Source organism: Myxocyprinus asiaticus, chromosome 32 (genome assembly GCF_019703515.2).
Source record: "Myxocyprinus asiaticus isolate MX2 ecotype Aquarium Trade chromosome 32, UBuf_Myxa_2, whole genome shotgun sequence".
Taxonomy (NCBI): domain Eukaryota; kingdom Metazoa; phylum Chordata; class Actinopteri; order Cypriniformes; family Catostomidae; genus Myxocyprinus; species Myxocyprinus asiaticus.
Window position 1 is genome coordinate 27,999,108 of NC_059375.1, and position 24,835 is coordinate 28,023,942.

At 40.4% G+C, this 24,835-nt stretch overlaps 1 protein-coding gene across 1 annotated transcript in view; it reads left to right on the forward strand.

Moving 5' to 3' along the window:
- The window catches only part of LOC127423073 (voltage-dependent T-type calcium channel subunit alpha-1G-like), a 258,610-nt gene that overhangs the window by 121,925 nt on the left and 111,850 nt on the right, over positions 1-24,835 (forward strand). The window contains exons 9-12 of the mRNA XM_051667102.1: positions 13,600-13,751; positions 19,934-20,119; positions 20,219-20,333; positions 20,529-20,684. Coding sequence (XP_051523062.1) covers positions 13,600-13,751; positions 19,934-20,119; positions 20,219-20,333; positions 20,529-20,684 — 609 coding nt within the window. The remainder of the gene's footprint in view (positions 1-13,599; positions 13,752-19,933; positions 20,120-20,218; positions 20,334-20,528; positions 20,685-24,835) is intronic.

Consider the following 24,835-nt stretch of genomic DNA (forward strand, 5'->3'; position numbering starts at 1 on the left):
CAGCATCTCTGCTTGGGAGTGGCAACAGGTGATGGCACACGCTCAATCTCTCTCTCTCTCAATCTCTCTCTCTGCGGCCTCGTGCCTGCGGCCAAATCACAGCAGTGCTGATGTAGGGCCATATTGCACTCTTGCTCGTGTGATATTGCTTAAATATATATATATATATATATATATATATATATATATATATATATATATACTGTATTACTGTGTTGGTTCCGCCTAGCGGCTGGAGTTTGTTTTGTGTAGTGACACTCCTTCAAGAAACTCTTGCATTGACGGAGGATCGCTTTTGCACTGATGTTTCTGGTCAAATTGAGAATAGATACTAAGGATGGCCGCAAAATATTTACATGCCCACAGCAAGCGATGTCTTTCATAAAATCAATGGACTGAGGAAGTCATGGTGTGTTTCTCACATTGCCCCCAAGCTAGCTTGTCTCGCTGAACATACACTTGACCCTCCGAGGAAACTGGGCACCTTTCTTGTTTCTTTTTGTGATGGTTCCGCCTAGCGGCTAGAGTTTGTTTTGTGGAATAACACTCCTTCGGGACAGTTGTGGATGAATCTGCTCATTCTTTGCGCTTATGCCTCCTATTGGCTGGAGTTTGTTTTGTGGAGTATTTTTGCAGGACATTGGAAGGATTAGGTCATCTGCTGCACTCACGAATAGCCGGCTCACTGAACATTCGTTTGACTGCCTGAGGAAACTGAAAGATTTTTTTTTTCTCTCTTATTTGTGTGCTGGTTCCGCCTAGGGGCTGGAGTTTGATTTGTGGAGGAACACACCTTCGATACAGTTTTGTGAATGAATCTACACATTCTTTGTGTTTACTCTGCCTGTTGGCTGGAGTTTGTTTTATAGATTATTTTCTGTTATGTAATTCTGTCTCACAGAATTTGTATAGAAACACCGGACTTGAGCAATCTGATGGCAAAGTTGTCGCGGGGGCTCTCATAGGTGTATGTGGACTTTTTGAGTTTAGAGGGATGGAGTTTAGAGGGTTGTTTTGTTCTGGGGAACGTTCGGGGTTTGATTGTTGCACTAATATTGGAATGTGGTCTTCATAATTTTCTTTTTGACACACAATCAATTTTTTCTTACATGTCAAAATGTCAAACGTTAATATGAGTGGATTGTCTCTCTCTACGTGGAATGTGAATGGGTTGGGGCACCCCATAAAAAGAAGGAAGGTTCTTTCTTTTCTTAAATGTAAGAAATATGATATAGTGTTTCTTCAAGAAATGCATCTTTCCTCGCAGGAAGCTGAAAAATTCAGGAAGATATGGGGTGGACATGTTTTCTTTAGTGCTGGCTCGAGTAAGAGCAGGGGAGTCATTACATAGATAAGTAAGCATCTGCAATTCAAATGTCTCAAACAGATTAAAGATAAATTAGGAAGAGTCATTATTTTATCAGAAATTCAGGGGGGTTAATGTGAATAACTGATTCCGTTTTTTATGTTGTGTTTGTATTTTTATGTTTGGAATCAGTAAAATTGTTAATAACAGAAAGATGAAGAAGAAGAAGAAGAAGAAAAGCATGTTTCAGTTTCTTCGTTTTACATAAGGAGGAATGTTCCGAATAGATGAATACTCTATGGAGCATTTAACCCTTTATGGAGCATTTTAACTTTTTTTTTTTTTTTTTTTTTTTTCGGAATAGTCTTAACTAGTTAATTACCTTAATCACTGATGTGAACATAAATGTGGTCAAATTTAAGAGACGGATAGACGAGCTCCGATGAGAAATCATCACTTCAGGTCAGGAAGTTAACATCGCGCTCAGGTTTAGCTAAATAGATGATAATCACGTGTAAATCGTGTGATACATTAACACAGACATTTCAAGAAGTGGAAAGTGTAGCAACATGATGTCGTATCTTAGTTAATGTTACACTTGAGAAGCTCCAGACAATCACAATTAACAGAGACTGCAAATGGAGTCGAGACAGCGCCCATCCGATTTGAAATCACATCGTGCGCATTTTCATTCATAAGGTTTACATTTTAGAAATATTGGCTGCACAGATACATAAATTAGTGGTAATTTTGGATATGTTTATTTAAAATGTCTCTTTATCCTTGTGCTTCTTGGATAATCAGTCAAACAAATATATATATATATATATATATATATATATATATATATATATATATATATATATATATATATATATATATATATATTATTTGGATGAATTCGTTATTCGTTTTGAAGTGATTATCCGTGCCTTTCCGAATAAGGTATTTGGCTTCGGGCACATCCCTATACTGTGTATATATATATATATATATATATATATTAGGGCTGTCGAAGTTAACACAATTTTCCTTTAACGCCACTATTTTTTTAACGCCGTTAACGCACGTCCTTTTATGACCCTTTTAATAAACCGCACTGGCCGTCGTGAAAGCAGATGGTGGGAGACATTATGCTGAGACCTGTGCCAAGCATTTTATCAATGTAGAAAAGCGGTGGAATATTTAGAATGAAGTAAGCACACAAAAAACACAGTTAAATAGTGCTCTTAACATTATTGCAGCGGCCATTTGAACACAATATTTTAGTGCTGGCCAACGTGTCCAGGAACGATAAAGTTTGCCTATGACGGCAATTCAGTTGCCAATAATCCGCGCGCATTATTGACGCTCGCATGCGAGATAGATTAAAGCCACGCGAGGAAACGGGAAGAACCTGAGCTCTCGTTTTGAACCCTCGCGCGCACGAAATCCCCTGCGCATGCAATACAACCATTCGTGCGCAAGGACACCTACCGCGCGAGCAAGGTCATTCTTCTGCCTTTGCTTGAGCAAACACCATTTAATTTTGTCAGTCGTGGGGCAGGTTCTTGCTGTTTTGTTTGTAACCTCAAATATCATTGGTTATTTTTTTCTTCTTCTTTTTTTCTGGAAGTCAGTTATGATTGACTCCCTGTTACTACAAAGAACCATAAACTCGCCTGTACTTTGTGAGAGACATGGCTTCATCAAGGGACCCTCTGCATGTTAGTCATCTTTACTTTATTTGTTGCTAATAACAGGGCTGATTTAATGTATGCATGTACTGTGTATCTTTGGAAGACACTTTAAAAACAGGTAGGTTACTAGCTAGCTGTTGCATTCTTGTGATGTTACTATATACAGTAGAACTTATAGAACTGTCATGTATTTATATATAATATATAATCTGACTTTTGTCATTGCATTTGTAAGACACTTTATAATTAATTGAAAAGTTGTGAGCCCAGGAAAATAAATCATAGCCTTATTAACAGGATGTTCCAAAGTGTCTGCGTCTACATTGGTGAATTTAAACCACTGATTTCAAAGTTGCTATTAGGGGACTGTCTTTAATTTGCATAATGTATGTCACTTTAGATAAAGTAAATTACTTGTATATATAAATGAGCATGCAATATAAAAATTTTAGAGAAAGCATTTTTTTCTTCTTTTTTTTTCGTTATCAGCCTAGATATTGCTATCTTGTCATTATGGTTGATTGTGTTTTATATGCTTTCCATCCCTTGTACAAGGGTTCCTACCTACATGTCACCCACAGCTATGCTTTTAGGCCAGAATTGTACATAAACTACAAAAGTAATAGCTGTACTATACTGCACCAAAAAAATTCAATTTCACATTTTTTTTTAAGTTTTTACTTTTAATCTTACAGTTTCAACCATTAAAATAACATGTTGAAAATAACATGTAAAATATATTATTCCAAGGTCTGTGGTGAAGTAATGCCAGAGCTTTATTCCAAGACACTTGACCTGAGTAATTGCAGATCTCTTTTGAATATTTTTGGAAGATATTTGGCCCACTCAGTGTTTTATGACCGGATCAAGCAGATAACAACACATAACTAATAATGTTAAAATAAAATGTTGAATAACCAGCAGTCTATGTTCTCTGCACGCACCTCTCCTGTTTATCAGCCATCCTGCTCTCGATTTGCCAGTTACTGGAATCTTATTACTGGAGTACTACAATTTATAAAAAATAAATTGTTCTATGTAGTTCTACCTAACATCACAAGAATGCAATAGCTAGCTAGTAAACTGGTAGTAAACTCACTGTTTTTAAAGTGTCTGGCAAAGATAAACATTATATAGTATGAAATCAGCCCTATTAAATGAAGAAGAAAAAAAGAAAAGAAAGAAAAAAAAAAGCAAAAAAAAAAAGGTAATGACACATGTAGAGTGTCCCTTGATGAAGCCATGTCTCCCACGAAGAACAGGTGAATTTATGGTTCTTCATAGTAAAAGGGAGCCAATCACAACTAATTTAGGGTAAAGGGAATAACCAATGAAATTTGAGGTTACACACAAAACACTAAGAGCCCGTCCCACGACTGACTAAATTAAAAAGATGTTCGCACTAGCAAAGGCAGAGATTGATCTTGCTCGCGCGGCAGAGGTTTCCTAGCGCGCGAGAGGTTGTACTGCATGCAGATTTTGTGTGCGCAAGGGTGTAAAACGAGCGCGCGGGTTCTTCCTGTTTCCTCGCATGGCTTCAATATATCTAGCGTGCGAGCGTCAAAAATGCGCACAGATTATTGGCAATGATTTGCCGGATAAATAGGGAAAAAATCTCGTCTCATCTCTAAGCATGCACATTTGAAGCTCTGTTAATAAAAATAAATTACTTTGAATTCTTCTTGCAGTATTAAATGCAAGTATAATTTAGAAAAATGGTGCGCATTTTAAGTGCTTTCTTTTTCTTCTTTTACTTTTTGTGCTATATCATGCTATAATACACTGACATAGGCCTAATGATTAATGTGTCATTATACTAGAGTCTTTCCCGCGAAATCCAAACACAAGTGGTCAAAAAAGAAGCAAAATATGACCAGTTATAATGGTGATGTATCTCGCTTGTCCACTTCTGATTGAATCACACCAAACGGGTACGAGCCGTTCTTTAATGTTGTTTGTTTACATGCTATCATGAATTAACACTCCTGTTGAGTTTGTGCACGAATTTCGGGATCTACTCACCTGATAATCAGCACATACGCTAAAGGAAGAGTTTTAAACTGGCATGCGAGACGGGAATAACGCAGGCTGCTTTTGAACTTCGCAAACTGTCTGGGAAAGTCCTCTGTGGCAGAGCTGCACAAGCAGTTTTTAAGTAGGTAGGGCATATCCAGCTAACAGAAACCCTGCTGCGCACAGTCTCCAATGTTCTGTCACAGTGCATAACAGTGTGTTAGATAGTGCACAAGCCAATGTAGAATAGCAGAAGATGCTGGAACACAGCAGGTAATCTACACTGGCATTATCCCATTCACCGAACGGAGTGAAAGGGGTCTAAAAGGAGTTGTTGATATATTTTACACAGAGTTGTCAATTGTAAATGACAGTGCAGGCTTAATTATCATTTTCTCTTGATTTACTGTTAATAGGTATGTGTTTGAGTAAAATGAACATTTTTGTTCTGACAACATTTCTCCCAAATTCCAAATAAAAATATTGTCATTTACAGCATTTATTTGCAGAAAATGACAACTGGTCAAAATAACAAAAAAGATGCAGTGTTTTCAGACCTCGAATAATGCAAAGAAAACAAGTTCATATTCATTTTTAAACAACACAATACTAATGTTTTAACTTAGGAAGAGTTCAGAAATCAATATTTGGTGGAATAACCCTGATTTTCAATCACAGCTTTCATGCGCCTTGGCATGCTCTCTAACAGTCTTTCACATTGCTGTTGGGTGACTTTATGCCACTCCTGGCACAAAAAATTAAAGCAGCTCTGCTTTGTTTGATGGCTTGTGGCCATCCATCTTCATCTTGATCACATTTCAGAGGTTTTCAATGGGGTTCAGGTATGGAGATTGGGCTGGCCATGACTGGGTCTTGATCCGGTAGTCCTCCATCCACACCTTGATTGACCAGGCTATGTGGCATGGAGCAAAGATGAATCTGCCCAATTCCAGCCTCACTGAAGCACCCCCAGATCATCACTGATCCTCCACCAGATTTTACAGTGAGTGCGAGACACTGTGGCTTGAAGGCCTCTCCAGGTCTCCGTCTAACCATTAGATGACAAGGTGGAGGATCGGTGATGATCTGGGGGTGCTTCTACAAGGCTGGAATCGGGCAGATTCGTCTTTGTGAAGGATGCATGAATCAAGCCATGTACAAGGATATCCTGGAAGAAAACTTGCTTCCTTCTACTCTGACAATGTTCCCCATCTCTGAGGATTTTTTTTTTTTTTCAGCAGGACAGTGCTCCATGCCACACAGCCAGGTCAACCAAGGTGTGGATGGAGGATCACCCGATCAATACGCTGTCATGGCCAGCCCAATCTCCAGACCTGATCCCCATTATAAACCTCTGGAATGTGATCAAGAGGAAGATGGATGGCCACAAGCCATCAAACAAAGCGGAGCTCCTTGATTTTTTGTGCCAGCAGTGGCATAAAGTCAGCCAACAGCAATGTGAAAGACTGGTAGAGAGCATGCCATGATGCATGAAAGCTGTGATTGAAAATCAGGGTTATTCCACCAAATATTGATTTCTGAACTCTTCCTAAGTTAAAACATTAGTACTGTGTTGTTTATAAATTAATATGAACTTGTTTTCTTAGCATTATTTGAGGTCTGAAAACACTGCATCTTTTTTGTTATTTTGACCAGTTGTCATTTTCTGCAAATAAATGCTCTAAATGACAATATTTATATTTGGAATTTGGGAGAAAAATTTTCAGTACTTTATAGAATAAAATAAAAATGTTCATTTTACTCAAACACATACCTATAAATAGTAAATCCAGAGAAACTAGTAATTTTGCAGTGGTCTCTTAATTTTTTCCAGAGCTATATATATATATATATACACCAATCAGCCACAAAATTAAAACCAACTAATATTGTGTAGATCCCTCTTGTGTCACCAAAACAGTACCAACCCCCATCTCAGAATAGCATTCTGAGATGATATTCTTCTCACCACAATTGTACAGAGCAGTTATCTGAGTTACCGTGGACTTTGTCATTTCGAACCAGTCTGGCCATTCTCTGTTGACCTCTCTCATCAACAAGGTGTTTCTTTCTGCAGAACTGCCACTCACTAGATGTTTTTGGTTTTTCGCACCATTCTGAGTCAATTCTAGAGACTGTTGTGTGTGAAATTCCAGGAGATCAGCAGTTACAGAAATGCATATACAGAAATGTGTGTATATATATATATATATATATATATATATATATATATATATATATATATATATATATATATATATATATATTAATACATACATATATTCATGTGTGTACACTAGTGAAAATGCTTCTATAGTGCATTGTTTTCTAAATGAATACATTTTACGATTACAAATTACATACTCAGCATAACAATTTGAGTGAATGGCTCAAAATATTGACCAGAATTCTAAAATGTGTTTGTTTGGTCCTTGTTTTGCTTTAATGACAGCATGCACTCAAGCTGGTGCATGCAAGTTTGTGCAAAACCTGATGATTCATGTTATCCCAGCATGATTTTGGAATCCAAAGAACATCTTTTGTGCTTCAATGGAATCAAGGGAATCTGACCTTTTGTACTACTATAGCATAGTGCAAAATCTTAAATGATCTTTTTCATTTTTAATTTTCATCTTTTCTTTGTTTTACATTTTTCATAATTCTAAAACTTTCTTTTAAGTTCTATGTTTCAATAATAATATATATAAAAAAAAAAAAAACAATCCTCAGACTTTTGGACCCCACTGTATTCATCCAGTATGTATCCATATGTATATAAGCACATGGCACAGTGCACTCTTTGTTTACAGGAGATGAATAATTAGATAAAGGGATGCTGATCTTGTGTTTGCTGTGCACTGGAATGAGCAGAAGCTGTTAGTAGAGTGCAGCTGGTGAGATATGGGCCTTTAAGAGCAGTGCATGAGAAGAGGGGTCTGATGTTCAGGCTTGAGAGCTCTCTGTCTGGACACTTCAAAGCTTCTGGTGTGCCTAGGGTTTGGAGGGTTACTTTTAAATGTAATCCATTACAATACTGATTACATATTAGAAATGTAATCAGTAAACTAATCCAGTTACCACAATAAGAAAGCAATGCAATCAGATTACTTTCAGTTACTTTTGGATTACCTCAAGGTCATCTGTGAATAAAGTCAAGAGAAAAGCAAAATGATCTCAAAGAATTTAAACTTCTGGATGCAAACAAAATGTTTAAGTTATGATATGAATAATGTAGCTATTATTATACAGTATATAAGAAAAATATACTGTATAATAATATAATGCTTCTTTAAATTATATGTCGGGTCCTTGTAAGATGACAGAATCTTCAAAGCTGGATGGTATAAATTGTACTTAAACTGTAATGTTGTTACCATTTTTTTCCTTTTGAAGAGACAATAATGTTGAAATTTCCACCAAAATAATGCATTTTCTCCATTGACCATAACTATGAAACGTCCCTTTTAATGGTTTCACCTTGTTTGCGTTGAGAGCACAATAGAGATGTGAGAAATGTGAGCTAGTGGCATTCCTGACTCATGTGAGTCACAAGAGAAAACAAGAAGAAATGTTAAGCACGCATCTGAGCATCTGTACCACTCTAAAGCAAGCAGCGGTCTATATCATTTTATGTCAGGAGGATCTTGTGTTTCTTTTGTTATACTGTAAATAAAAAAAAATTAATCCTGCGAGTATTCCTAATTTGTAATCATTGTTTTTTTTTTTTGTGTTTTTTTTTGTTGTTTTTTTTTGTTTTACTGTAACCGACTACAGTTACACAGTTTTTGTATCCTGATTATGTAATGCTGTTACAAGTATTATGTTACTCCCCAAGTCTGGGTGTCTCTCACACAACTCAGGGTCTTATATAGTATTTTTGAACCCTTTAATGGGGTCATATCATGCATTTTGTTATTATTATATAATTTGTGTACACATAATGCTAGTATTTCTTAATTTTTTTGCTCACATCAGTCATATATATATATATATATATATATATATATATATATATATATATATATATATATATATATATATATATATACACACATACACTACCGGTCAAAAGTTTTGAAACACTTGACTGAAATGTTTCTCATGATCTTAAAAATCGTTTGATCTGAAGGCGTATGCTTAAATGTTTGAAATTAGTTTTGTAGACAAAAATATAATTGTGCCACCATATTAATTTATTTCATTATAAAAATAAATGTAATAATAAAAAATAAAAAAAGTTTTTTAAATTGATGACTTGGACCAAATAATAAAGAAAAGCAGCCAATAAGTGCCCAGCACATAGATGGGAACTCCATCAATACTGTTTAAAAAGCATCCCAGGGTGATACCTCAAGAAGTTGGTTGAGAAAATGTCAAGAATACATGTCTGCAAATTCTAGGCAAAGGGTGACTACATTGAAGATGCTAAAATATAACACAGTTTTGATTTATTTTGGATTTTGTTTAGTCACAACATAATTCCTATAGTTCCATTTATGTTATTCCATAGTTTTGATGACTTTACTATTATGTAAATGTATCAAAATGTGAAGAAAAGAAATTATAATAAAGAATAAGTGTTTCAAAACTTTTGACCTGTAGTGTATATATATATATATATATATATATATTTATGATGATCAGTTTTATTTTTTTATTTATTTTTTGCTATGCCTATAAGACTTGTAAAGGGCCTCTTCGCATGTGAAATGAGGGCTGTGGGTTTTTGCTGTCATGTCCAATATTGTTTTTAACACCCCTTTCCTTCACAACATGATCACACGGCAAGTAGGCATGCTGTTTCCAGTACCCTAGGATCGGCAACAGTATGCCGACTCACTGACATGTCCTATCTCCCACTGGACATATTTGCAACGGCTCCTCAACTTTCCCTTGTGCCGTGACTGGTAGTGCTTTGCGTCAGTTGTACGGGAGACCCCAGTTTGATCCCCATTCAAATGAGGAGGTAATCATGTTTGTATGAACAATCTTGAGCGTGATAAGGAGGTTGTATTTTTATCCCTCTCTACTAATGGTTAGGGTTATATTTGGGTTTTGGTTGGGGGGTAGATTAAATAAAATAAGCATTTCTCTTCACTGTTTTATAACCTGTACAGCTGAAAACATTTATTTTTACAACTTGCTTCTGGTGACCTTTCATGGATATAAATGGATGACACACTTGTTTATATGCTGTAAAACACTTACCTCTTTAGCTCTGGGGGCAGTGTTTTAAAATTAGATCAACTTATACCGAATTCTGCTAAAGAAAAATCGGCACATACTTGCCGATTTTTATGTGAGATCAGGCTGTCCTTCAATATCATCTTATTTTCAGAGACTGTGTTGCATTTTGACAGGGTCAGAAAAAAACTCGATGCCGAAATGTGCCTCTCAAACTATTAGGATCAGACTGAAATGATCAGGGATCTTGTTAAAAATAAATGTCAGCCAATCTTTCTTAATGTTGGGATCATTTGGAAGGATATGCAGTGGTAGATCCTTCTCACAGCCAGGAACAACATATGGTTTGAACTTTAACCCTTATGATTAGTTTTTTAAATTTTTTTCTTAACATTTTTATTGATTCCAAACACAAAAACCAATAAACACAACATAAAATTCGGAATCAGTTATATAAATTAAAATCTGGGACACTTTCCATTCCAAATGAAGGACTTCGCTATGCTATCAAATTGCTTGAAATAAGAGAGGGGGACATCTACAGGGAGAGATTGTAGTAGGTAGTTGAATTTTGAAATACAATTCATTTTAATAACATTAACCTTCCCAATCATCGATAAATGTAATGAAGCCCACCTACTCACATCACTCAAAAACCTTTTTAGTAAAGGGTCAACTCTGACTAAATCACATAATTTTGCTGGGAATAAAATGCCCAAATACTTAATGCCCTGTTTGGGCCATTGAAAGGCACCCGGTTGAAAAGCCCTTACTGAGCAGTACGCAGTCAGAGCTAAAGCTTCGGATTTAGACCAATTAACTCTGTATCCCGAAAATGTAGAAAAGGAATGAATAATTCTGTGGAGGCAAGGCACAGATCTAGTGGGGTCGGAGACGAATAATAAAATATAATCTGCATAAAGTAAAAGCTTATGCGCCACGCCTTCCGCCCCTGGAAAATCATCCTCCTTTCTTATCACGGCTGCTAATGGTTCCAGGGCAAGACAGAACAATATGGGGAAAGAGGGCAGCCCTGCCGAGTGCCCCTATTCAGAGTAAAATAATCTGAAATTAATCCATTGGTTTGTATGATTAGTTCTTAATTTGTTTAGGTATAATAGTATTTTTCCTGTTTCCTCATTATTATTTCACCATGATGGGGTGGGCCAAGTTTTTGATCACCCAACTGGCATCACTGATATATAAGCATGGATAGTGATGTGCTGATATCTTCTATGATCTGTCTGATGTCAGAAAGTTCAGAACATTTCATTTTTGCAGTTTAGTTTTACTTTAAGGGCTGGGGAGGAAGTTTGAGGAGTTCTTAAATGTACTACTATATGTTTTCGTAGTACATCGATCACATTTATCTCAAAATATCAAAGAAAATATCACTTTGTATGTTTCTATGCAGCAGTAAGAGTCAGGGGCGGACTGGGAAGAGAAATCGGCCCGGGATTTTACATAGAAACTGGCCCAAAAGTTGTCCTTTTCTGCATATCGCTGCCCCCTTCCGCAGATCGCGGCGCCGTTTTGTGGCCTGTTCTGCATAACACGGCGGCCCATTTCAGCTTATCGTGGCCCATTCGGCCCCGTTTCGAGGCCGGCACATCAGGAAAAGTCCCGGTTCTCCCAATGGCCAGTCCGCAAGAGTTAATGTTTAAGTTTCACTGAAGACATAGCCTACTGTTTACAGTATCTCTAACTAGAAAAGTGAACTTCTAATTTTCAAATTTCAATGTTTTGTGATACAAAACCTCTTTTCGAAGTATTTTCAAAGCCTGCATGCAGAGTTCAGCTCAGTGTTATTCCTAAGCCCTCCTGTTCCTGGAAAAATCACTCCTGCAGAGATTTGTGTGTGGTGTACTCATCCCACAAGTGGTCCTGATTTGAACTAAAGGGCCTCACCCTTTGAAGAAGCCAAGTGCAAACTCCTGCCGAGTAGACAGTGCCCAACCCCTTCTCAGATCCCCGCAAAAATTTGCTGGCTTCCTTCCTCACCTTTGTGAAACACCTCAACAGCCACAAATAGCCCCACACTTCATCACCTTGCTCCATGGTCTAATCTGATTCGATTAAATTATATTAGCTATATAGATGTAATTTTTCATTTCTTGCACAGTACGTAATTTGATTTTTTCCTCATTACTTGGCGGAAACAATCATCACAGTAAAACAATTAGTGTTTTGTAGTTGCAGGATTTTGTCATAATTTAAAGCTCTGAAGTTTGAGCAACCTGTCTAAATATCTGTTAAAACCATTGTTAGATTTCTTAGGCAAATAGTTGCGTGCCTGGGGATGTTGTGTTTTGTTTTCAGGCGTTTAAGACTCTATCCATTAAACGTAGCTAGCCGTGATGTTTCAAGAATGTGTTGTGCGTGCTGGGTCTCTTGCCCAGTCTCATTTTAACAATCGAAAACCAAAGCGAAATATGAACCGGCCCATATGTCTCTCCTTCAATTCACCCGTGCCTCATAAAATAGACTCTCTCCTGCTGCATACCGAACTATCAACAACATCAATTACTCTGGGGAATCTGCTGTTCTTTCTTTGTACTTCACCTTTAACTGAAAGCTTTAAGTTCAGCAGGCATTCATTCAAACAGGGTTAGGATTAGGGCTCTGATAATATTAAAGAACAATGAGAAACATTGTAATGTTGAAAAGTAAGTTTATCTAGCACAGTTTGCACCATAAGCAATGGTAATATTTGTTATTAAATGATAACAAAATATGACTCAGGCATTTAGGAGTTTCTTAGATTTTTAGATCTATCACTTATATAACTTCTCAACTTTTGTGCAACATCTTAAGACGTTTGACACATCTCCATGTTTTGTTAGTTTGTGTATCAAATAATCAACCTGGCTAAAGTGAGCTAGACTTCAGAGAGAGCACTGCTTTGTCCAGTGTATGAAATGTAAACAGTTCTGTTGTTATTTTGGCTGATTTGTGTGGTCTATATACATACTGTATATGTACAGTATGTATATGTAATGTATGTATGTGTATGTTTATCAGATTGTTGCAGCCAAACAGTTTAAGTTCTACATGTTATTTCTCGTTTTTATCATACTGTTCTTAGGGGATATGGTTTATGCACATATTTCCAGTACTGGATGCTCATTTTGCTTATTGGTCAATACAGCATTCCTGCCATGCTATAATACACAATATAGTAACAGCTATTATGCAAAACACCTGTTCACCTATTTAATACTGTAAAAGCAATAAGGTACTATCTAGGGTTGCCACGCCTTTTAGCATTGACTACTGAATATTCAGAAAATAGCACACTTTCGTATTTGTATAATCCTGTGATCTTTCCCAACTGTACTGATATGGCTCAAGAGCATGTCTAGTTGTGACAGAATGAGTTTTGTCTTCTTATTCATATCTCCTCTTTTTGTTTTTCAGCCTGATGAGTTAACAAATGCTCTGGAGATCAGTAATATCGTCTTCACCAGTCTGTTTGCTCTGGAAATGCTTCTGAAACTGCTGGTCTATGGTCCTTTTGGCTACATCAAGAACCCCTACAATATCTTTGATGGTATTATTGTAGTAATCAGGTAAACATGCTCCTCTGTATCCCTCTTCATAACTTTTAAATGTGTGTTAACCCAAAAATGCATGGGAATTTCACCAAATACTCTTCCATAATTGGGTCTTGAGAGACCCGGCACAAATATCTATCAAAAATGGATCTACAAAATGCCCATATATTTTCAAGACAATTAGAAAATAATCAAATTAAATATATATTGATACATTTTAATGTTTTATTTTTTATATATCAAAGGCACTTATTGAGTCTTAATTGATACACAACTTGCATAATTGTAATTGTACACCCAAATGACGAAAGTTATATAATTGTTTCTTCATCAAATAACAATATCAAATGTAAATCAAGTCAATCACTGAAACAACAGCACCAACTTGAGTAAGAAATAGCATATATACTGTATCAAATATTGTGTTTACACGTATTTGGGATACTGATAATTCACCATTGTTGCACAGAAAATCAACGTGATATAGTGTTTATTTGTATGAATATAGTACTAATTTCTCTTGTAATAAACAAAAAAAATAGATATCCTGTTGTAGTAAACTTGTATGTATACCATTATAAATGTATTTTTTTTATTTTTTTTTTTACACTATTTATAAGAGATATATTGAGGAATACTAAAGAGGTGTGGGCACAACTCCAAAAAATGGTACAGAGGTACAGGGGGTGAAATGATGTCCTGGGTCTGTTAAGACCTGAGGTATGCGTGTAAGGGTTAATAACATTGATTGCATCACTGTTTATTGATGTTCATCTTTTTTTTTTTTTTTCTGAAAATCACAACAGTGACAGCCAGACAAAATGCAGCTATTTCTCTGTGTTGGGACATCTGTTATCTGTTCAGTCTGATGACTGTCAGCTGTCATGATGAGTGCGTCCTGGTTACTTTCGTAACCTCCGTTCCCTAATGGAGGGAACGAGATGTTGTGTCGATGTAGTGACACTCTTGGGAGCCCCAAATACCTCTGCTTTTTGAAAAAAGGCCAATGGAAATTGGCGAGTGGAATTTGCATGCCACTCCCCCGGACATACGGGTATAAAAGGAGCTGGAATGCAACCACTCATTCCGGTTTTGTGCTGAGGAGCCAAGACAAGGTCCCGGCATTTCAGCGGGTAGTTCAGCGTTGTGGCAAGAGGGACACAATGTCTCGTTCCCTCCATCAGGGAACGGAGGTTATGAAAGTAAGCAGGACGTTCCCTGTCTGTCACTCACTCGACGTTGTATCGATGTAGTGACACTAGGGGTCCCTATACAAAACACCACAACTAGCTGAACTGTGTTATGTGGACTGGCGGTGCGAGATGGGCAGACCGCTGTGTGCCTCGTAGCCAGCGCACCAGGCCGTCACATAACCTCCCCCAACACTCTTATGAGCGTCAAACGGTCCTTCGGGAACAAGTCGACTGCCCAAAAAATAGGGACAGGCTAGCCCAGCCGTGGCCTCTTTTCCTCTTTTTTCTCCCCAATAAGAGTGGAATTTGTTAACCGACTGGGGCCATAAATGTCTACGTCAGGGGGGTGTCACTCCGAAGTAGAAGACACCATGAAGACCACACCCCACCCAGAGATGGGCCTCTGCCCAAGGAAGATGCAGTTTACCGATAGGGAAACGATTTAGTGGAAGATATCACATGGGATCACCTACGGGGAACACCTACCTCAGTACAGGGACTAGTTAACACACATACTGGGCTGGCAGCGAGTTTCTCCACAAACTCGTCTGCCACAGGGCTAAGGAGGAAAGTCATCCAGGGATCACAACTTGTGAACACAACTGGGAGTCAAAAGCACACGTCTTTACCTCATGGGAGGGGAAGGGCGCTATGCGCAAGCAGTACACCCAGCCAGCTGTCCTGGAACTTACCTGTTCGGACCTGAGAACACAGGGGACGAAACCGGCTCAACCCGGAGATTATAGAACCTCGCAAATGTGTTGGGTGTTGCCCAGCCTGCTGATCTGCAGATGTCTGCTAAAGAGGCACCACTGGTCAGGGCCCAGGAGGCCGCTACACTCCTCGTAGAGTGGGCTCATAGTCCCATGGGGGGCGGCACGTCCTGGGCGTGATATGCCATCACGATGGCGTCAACGACCCAATGGGTGATCCTCTGTTTGGAGACAGCGCTTCTTTCTGCTGTCCACCAAAGCAGACAAAGAGCTGCTCGGAGCTTCTAAAGCTCTGCGTGCGATCCAAATAGATGTGTAAAGCACGCACCGGACACAGCAACACCAAAGCTGGGTCTGCCTCCTCCTGGGGCAACACTTACAGGTTCACCACCTGATCCCTAAATGGTGTCGTGGGAACCTTGGGCACATAGCCCGGTCGGGGTCTCAGGATCACGTGAGAGTAACCCGGACCAAACTCCAGGCATGATTCGCTGACAGTGGGTGTAGGCTCAATGGGGTAAATGCATATTTGCATAGTCCAGGGGGCCAGCTGTGTGCCAGCGCGTCTATACCGAGTATATATCGGTCAGGGCGTACCAAAGCGGGCTATGTGAGGAATCCCGGGAAGCAAACAGGTCTACCCGTGCTCGACCGAATCAACTCCAAATCAGCTGGACCACCTGGAGGTGGAGTCTCCACACTCCCCTGAGCGTAATCTGTCGTGACAGCACGTCCACTGCGGTATTGAGGTTGCCCAGGATGTGAGTGGCTCGTAGCGACTTGAGGCGCTGGTGACACTAGAGGAGGAGACGGCGGGCGAGTTGTGACATACAACGGGAGCGCAGACCATATTGGCGGTTGATGTACGCTACCATCGCCATGTTGTTCAGACCAACACGTGCTTACCCTAGATCAACAGCCGGAACCTCCGCAGGGCGAGCAGTACTGCCAACAACTCGAGGCAGCTGATGTGCCAACGCAGCCGCGAGCCAGTCCAAGAGCTGGTGGCTGTGTGCCCGTTGCATATGGTGCCCCAGCCTGTCTTGGAGGCGTCCGTTGTAACCACAACGCACCTGCAGACCTGCTCTAGGGGAACCCCTGCCCATAGAAATGCAAGGTCGGTCCAAGGGCTGAAGAGGCGGAGACAGATCGGTGTAATGACCATGCGATGTTTCCCACAGCGCCATGCCCATCTCGGGACTCGATTCTGAAGCCAGTGCTGAAGTGGTCTCATATGCATCAACCCGAGCGGTGTGGCAACCGCTGAGGATGCATATGCCCCAGGAGCCTCTGAAAAAGTTTCAGTGGAACCACTGTCTTCTGTCTGAATGCCTTCAGACAGTTCAGCACTGACTGTGTGTGCTCGTTCATGAGGCGCGCAGTCCAACTCCAAGCCGAGAAAAGAGATGCTCTGAACTGGCGAGAGACCCGAAGCCCTAGACGGCTGAGGTGCCTGAGCACCAGGTCCCTGTGTGCGCACAGTAACTCTCGAGAGTGAGCTAGGATCAGCCAGTCGTCGAGGTAGTTGAGTATGCAGATGCTCACTTCCCTTAGCAGGGCAAGGGCTGCCTCTGTGACCTTTGTGAAGACTCGAGGGGGGGGAGGACCTTGTACTGGTACGCCTGGCCCTCGAAGCAAACCGCAGGAAGGGTCTGTGTCAAAGTAAAACCAAGATGTGGAAGTACGCATCCTTCAGGTCTACCACCGCAAACCAATCTTGATGCCGGATGCTCGCTAAAATGCGTTTTTGCATCAGCATCTTGAACGGGAGTCTGTGCAAGGCCCGGTTCAGTACTCGCAGGTCCAAGATTGGCCATAACCCACCACATTTCTTTGGTACAATGAAGTAGGGGCTGTAAAACCCTTTCTTCACCTCGGCTGGAGGGACAGGCTCTATCGCACCCTTCCGTAGAAGGGTAGCGATCTCCGCACGCTAGGTAGCGGTGTTCTCGCCCTTCACCAAGGTGAAACGGACGCCGCTGAACCTGAGCGGGCGCCTGACGAACTGAATTGCGTAGCCGAGTCGGACGGTCCGGGTCAGCAATCGCGATAGGTTGGAAAGCGTGAGCCACGCGTCCAAACTCCGGGCGAGGGGGATCAAGGGGATAATCACGTCGGACGTACCAGCAGGTGGGGCCTCACAGTGGGGCGGAGCCTGAGGTGCCACATCAAGGGGGCTTGAGCCCCGTGGCCGTGCTGAGTCCAGGGACATCAAAGCACTTACCTGGCTCCTTATTCCCACCATAAGATTGGCCAAGGAGGGGGGAGGAGGAATATCGTCTCCGCAGTCCATCGGAACCAACCCGATGTGGGCATGTTTGTGCCACAGCTGGGCGCGCAGGGGTGGGGGGTCCGCCGCTGGAGCGCCGAACCTGCCAAAATGGGACGGTGGATGGTGGTCGTGATGACGGCCGTGCACACCTGACATGTGACCCAGAGAACAAGGAAACCACTCTTTTGTTGAAGTTATGGGTACCGCAGCCTCTTGGGCATGCGGTGAAAAATGAAACAAAAGATTCTCCACCCGGCCCTCCACCGGGGGATGGAGTGGTCTGTCTACCAGCTCCATGGAAGCGGGTCTCCTCGCCCCCGGGTCGCCCATCTCAGGGGTGCTTCGAAGCCTTCCTAGGGTTCTTGGCAGCCATCCATGAGACGGGTGGTGTCTGCTTCCTGCGGTAGGCTCCACGCCGGGGCCGGGCCACAGGGGCGGTCTGCAGTGGAGCCGGTGCTGTTGCTGCAGGAGGACGCCCTTGGTGATGAGCAGACAGGGTGCGGGGTCTTGAGCCGCGCCGGGGTAGGATGTGTTGAATGACCTCTGTCTGCTGCTTCACCGCAGAGAACTGCTGGGCAAAGTCCTCAATGGTGTCGCCGAACAGGCCAACTTGGAAGATGGGGGCGTCAGGAACTGTGCCTTGTCAGCCTCTCTCATGTCAACCAGTTTGAGCCAAAGGTGGTGTTCCTGGACCACCAGGGTGGATATCGCCTGCCTAACGACCGCAACCAGGAATAACACACAAACGGAAAGGCATCTTTAAAAAGACGTTCCATGTGTGTGGCTCTTTTAGAGTTGAAAATATACTCTTTTAGAATATACTCTCTTTTTGCTGCTCTGCCGAAGTGCCCAGGGGCGTTCTCTGCAGTCCACGGGCGCAGAGGGGGAGAAGCCGCTGAAATGCGCCGTAAATCCGGCAGACGAGGTGAATGAACTTGGTGAATTCAGCTCAATGAATAGAACCGATCGGCTCCAAAGAGAAAATCTGAATGAGTGGTTGCATACCAGCTCCTTTTATATCCGTATGTCCGGGGGAGTGGCATGCAAATTCCACTTGCCAATTTCCATTGGCCTTTTTTCAAAAAGCAGAGGTGTTTGGGGCTCCCAAAAGTGACCCCTAGTGTCACTACATCGACACAACATCGAGTGAGTGACAGATAGGGAACTTAAATTTCACATCCATTCACAATTTTTTTTTCTTTCTTTTATGTAAATTAGAAAAATACATTTGAATGCTCACTGGCATATGTGACATATTGGCATTATGATGGGATTATGCATTTATTAGTGGAATAGTTCACTCAGATATTAACATTCTGTCATCTTGTACTCACCTCATGTCATTCCAAAGCCGTATGCTGTTTTTTTTTTTTTTTCATGGAACATAAAAACAGACATTTTATAAAAGATATAATATTTATGCAGCTGCTGCCATACAACAACAGTTCATGGTGGGCATTGCTGTCAAGCTTCAAAAGGTACAAATAACACCAAAATAAAAAAGCACCATAAGGGTAACATCAAAGTAGAAGCCATATATAATATGTTTGAATGAGGAAAAGACTGAAATTTCTGAAATCATTATTAAGTGATTCACTGATTCACTTCCTACATATGTGAGAACCAACGCTGTTTTGGTGTCAGTGACATTAACACACCGTTTTTAATCTGGACGTAGAGGTGGGCTAGACATCTACTTGCATTTTGTTATTTTGCTCACGCAAAGCTATAGTAAGGCCTCAGAAAACTTGAAATATATGTGGGTCGTATACTTTTTAGAGGTGCTTTTATGGTGTTTTTGACCTTTTTGGAGCCCCTTATAGCTGCATACAGTACCATTCTTCAAACATTGTCCAGAATAATAAGCACCATACAGGCTTGGAACAACATAAGGGTGAGTAAATAATGATACAATAGTAATTTTTGGGTGAATTATTCCTTTAATGCTCAACTTGTTGTCCTTGTTTCACATAATTGTCAGATAGTTAGTAAGATGTGTTTATATGTGTGTGTTACCAGTGTCTGGGAGATTGTTGGTCAGCAGGGAGGAGGTTTATCAGTGCTGAGGACTTTCAGGCTTATGCGGGTGTTGAAGTTGGTCCGCTTCATGCCCGCCCTGCAAAGGCAGCTGGTGGTCCTGATGAAGACAATGGACAATGTTGCTACCTTCTGCATGCTGCTTATGCTCTTCATATTCATTTTCAGGCAAGACAAGCTGCCAAATGATTTCATTTGTGTAGTTTAAATGCACATTCAACCCATTTATCTTTTATTTATATAATATTGTCTTTTTTTTTTTTACAGTATTCTAGGCATGCACCTGTTTGGATGTAAATTCGGCTCTGAGAGAGATGGAGACACACTTCCTGACCGCAAGAACTTTGACTCTTTATTGTGGGCCATTGTTACAGTTTTTCAGGCAAGATTTCTCCATGCTGCACAATATATAGTTTCAATCAGGCCCCTTTTACACCTGGTATTAACACCAGCTGACCACTGATCATATCACCAGAGATGGATACCAGGTGTAAACAGGACCACAGACTAACTGATGCGATCATCTATGGTTGTGTATTTGTTGATAGTGTGTGTTTGATCTGCTCATGTTCATCAGATTTTGACTCAGGAGGACTGGAATAAGGTACTGTATAATGGGATGGCCTCCACCTCTCCTGTGGCTGCTCTATACTTCATCGCCCTCATGACTTTTGGAAACTATGTCCTGTTCAACCTCTTGGTGGCTATCTTAGTGGAGGGATTCCAGACAGAGGTAAAGTCAGCCTCCAACCTAACTGCTACATTTTAATTATCTTTTTTTTCTACATTTCACAATTTGTATCCATCATTATTTCTTTTTTTCTTTCTTTCTTTTTTTTTCTGTCCTCTAGTAAATTGTTTCCCAACCTTTTTTAACTTAAGGACCCCCATTAGCACTGCAAAAAAAAAAAAAAAAAAAAAAAAAAAAAAAATCTTAGAAATACAGGTGCATCTCAATAAATTAGAATGTCGTGGAAAAGTTCATTTATTTCAGTAATTCAACTCAAATTGTGAAACTCGTGTATTAAATAAATTCAGTGCACACAGACTGAAGTAGTTTAAGTCTTTGGTTCTATAAATTGTGATGATTTTGGCTCACATTTAACAAAAACCCACCAATTCACTATCTCAAAAAATTAGAATACATCATAAGACCAATAAAAAAAAACATTTTTAGTGAATTGTTGGCCTTCTGGAAAGTATGTTCATTTACTGTATATGTACTCAATACTTAGTAGGGGCTCCTTTTGCTTTAATTACTGCCTCAATTCGGCGTGGCATGGAGGTGATCAGCTTGTGGCACTGCCGAGGTGGTATGGAAGCCCAGGTTTCTTTGACAGTGGCCTTCAGCTCATCTGCATTTTTTGGTCTCTTGTTTCTCATTTTCCTCTTGACAATACCCCATAGATTCTCTATGGGGTTCAGGTCTGGTGAGTTTGCTGGCCAGTCAAGCACACCAACACCATAGTCATTTAACCAACTTTTGGTGCTTTTGGCAGTGTGTACAGGTGCCAAATCCTGCTGGAAAATGAAATCAGCATCTTTAAAAAGCTGGTCAGCAGAAGGAAGCATGAAGTGCTCCAAAATTTCTTGGTAAACGGGTGCAGTGACTTTGGTTTTCAAAAAAACACAATGGACCAACACAAGCAGATGACATTGCACCCCAAATCATCACAGATTGTGGAAACTTAACACTGGACTTCAAACAACTTGGGCTATGAGCTTCTCCACCCTTCCTCCAGACTCTAGGACTTTGGTTTCCAAATGAAATACAAAACTTGCTCTCATCTGAAAAGAGGACTTTGGACCACTGGGCAACAGTCCAGTTCTTCTTCTCCTTAACCCAGGTAAGACGCCTCTGACATTGTCTGTGGTTCAGGAGTGGCTTAACAAGAGGAATACGACAACTGTAGCCAAATTCCTTGACACGTCTGTGTGTGGTGGCTCTTGATGCCTTGACCCCAGCCTCAGTCCATTCCTTGTGAAGTTCACCCAAATTCTTGAATCGATTTTGCTTGACAATCATAAGGCTGCGGTTCTCTCGGTTGGTTGTGCATCTTTTTCTTCCACACTTTTTCCTTCCACTCAACTTTCTGTTAACATGCTTGGATACAGCACTCTGTGAACAGCCAGCTTCTTTGGCAATGAATGTTTGTGGCTTACCCTCCTTGTGAAGGGTGTCAATGATTGTCTTCTGGACAACTGTCAGATCAGCAGTCTTCCCCATGACTGTGTAGCCTAGTGAACCAAACTGAGAGACCATTTTGAAGGCTTAGGAAACCTTTGCAGGTGTTTTTAGTTGATTAGCTGATTGGCATGTCACTATATTCTAATTTTTTGAGATAGTGAATTGGTGGGTTTTTGTTAAATGTGAGCCAAAATCATCACAATTAAAAGAACCAAAGACTTAAACTACTTCAGTCTGTGTGCATTGAATTTCTTTAATACAGGGGTTTCACAATTTGAGCTGAATTACTGAAATAAATGAACTTTTCCACGACATTCTAATTTATTGAGATGCACCTGTATATATTTATATACACTCATCGACCATGTTATTAGGTACAGCTGTACACGTACTTATTCATGCAATTATCTAATCAGCCAATTGTGTGGCAGCAGTGCAGTGCATAAAATCATGCAAATACAGGTCAGGAGCTTAAGTTCAGAATGGGTAACAAAATTTGATCTCAGTGATTTAAACCATTGCATGATTTTTGGTGCCAGACAGGCTGGTTTGAGTATTTCTGTAACTGCTGATCTCCTGGGATTTTCATGTTCAATAATCTCTAGAGTTTACTCAGAATGGTGCCAAAAACAAAAAAACATCCAGTGAGCGACAGTTCTGCAGATGAAAATGCCTTGTTGATGAGAGAGGTCAACAGAGAATGGCCAGACTGGTTCGAACTGACAGAAAGACTACGGTAACTCAGATAATCCATCTGTACAATTGTAGTGAGCAGAACAGCATCTCAGAATGCACAACATGTCAAACATTGAGACGAAGACCGCATCGTGTTCCACTTCTGTCAGTCACCTCTGTCAACTGTGCAGAAATCGAAATTCATCAGACCAGGCTGTGTTTTTCCAGTCTTTAACTGTCCAGTTTTGGTGAGTCTGTGCCCACTGCAGCCTCAGCTTTCTGTTCTTGGCTGACAGAAGTGTAACCCAACATGGTCTTCTGATGTTGTAGCCCATTCGCCTCAAAGTTTGACATGTTGTGCATTCTAAGATGTTATTCTGCTCACTACAATTGAATAGAACATGGCGTTTCCGTCCGCAGAACTGCCGCTCACTGGAAAATGCCACGGTCAAAATCATCGAGATCACATTTTTTCCCCATTCTGATGGTTGATGTGAACATTAACTGAAGCTCCTGACTGATGATTTTATGCACTGCACTGCTGCCACACGATTGGCTGATTAGATAATCAAATGAATAAGTAGGTGTACAGGTGTTCCTAATAAAGTGGTTGGTGAGTGTATACTTGCACAAAGCACTGAAGTTTACACACTAAATGTAAATAATTGTAATTTTATTGCATATTGTGAGCCAGACATTGCTATAATATCATATCGCAAGGTCCTTGCTGATTCCAACCCCTAGAATCTGTTGAAGTACCCCGGGGGTAACGTGTACCCCTGTACGGGAATCACTATACTAGCCCATATCTCCCACCATCTCTTTCATTTCCATTCTCTCATTATCCTCTCCTATCCTCTTCTCTCCTCTGTCTAATACTATTATTTATTCAGTGAGCTATGATGAGTTCCTTGTTCTGTGTGAGAGCAGTGTAATAGACATGTGCTTACACCACACTCATGCTCTGCTCACTGCATAGCACTCCCTCTCATTCTCTTTCCTTCATGCTTTTTCTTTTTCCACGATCTTATGAGACAACCTATCTCCCAATGCATAGCAACCATTCTTCTTTGACAGAAAGACAGGCGCACACAAAAAAATGGCCAGACTGAAGATAAATGAAAGATATAAATGTTATATTTATGTATCATTTTGGGTGGAGAGGTTGTTTTTTACTGTCTGTTTGGAAGGAGACAAACTAAATCAGGCAGGTTGGCGTGTATGCTGAGCAATGCGCAAGCATCTAGGATTTGATCACTTACCACTCTTTCTATGAAATGAGGTATGATGAGGTACTTATTTTAATCGAATAGTTTTTATATGAGAAAAGACAGCTTTTTGACTCTTGTTTGGCTTTCTAATAAAGGATGTAAAATAGTTTTTGTTATCTGACGATAAATTTTACTGTAAATCTAAGACAGAATACTGTGCAATTCCATTATTTTTAACTCTGTTCATATGGAAGATTCTAAAAACCCCATGAAATCACTTGACGAGCACAGTCTTGTGTTTATGTAGTTCCTTTTGAAACAGAAAGTTTGGGTGTGACACATCAAAGGGCTCATCCATTATTTATTTATTTATTTTACATAGCCAGTACTAGCCTTTAGTTACATCACAGCGATGAACCATGTTTTGCTAGTTGCTAATTGGTTACAGGCAGGGCTGGAAATGGGGGGAATTGGGGGGAACGGAGTTCACAGAGTGAATTTCGTGTTCCCGTTCAAACTGGCTACATTTGTTATGGGAATATAGAGTATTTCTATATTTTCTCCACTAAATAGCCTACGAAAGCTTTGCAGGTTCCGCACATAAATGCATGGTATCTTCTGCATCTGTGGTTGCGCAATGTTGACTGTGAATGGCCTGAACACATTCACGCAACAGATCGAGAGGTGCACACGGGAATCCATGGGCAACCGATCCACGCATGCACGCAATGGATCCATACGTGCTTAATTTAAGAATCCACTCACCAGAAGAATGCACACATATACAGTTTTCTTTGCTCACAATACAAT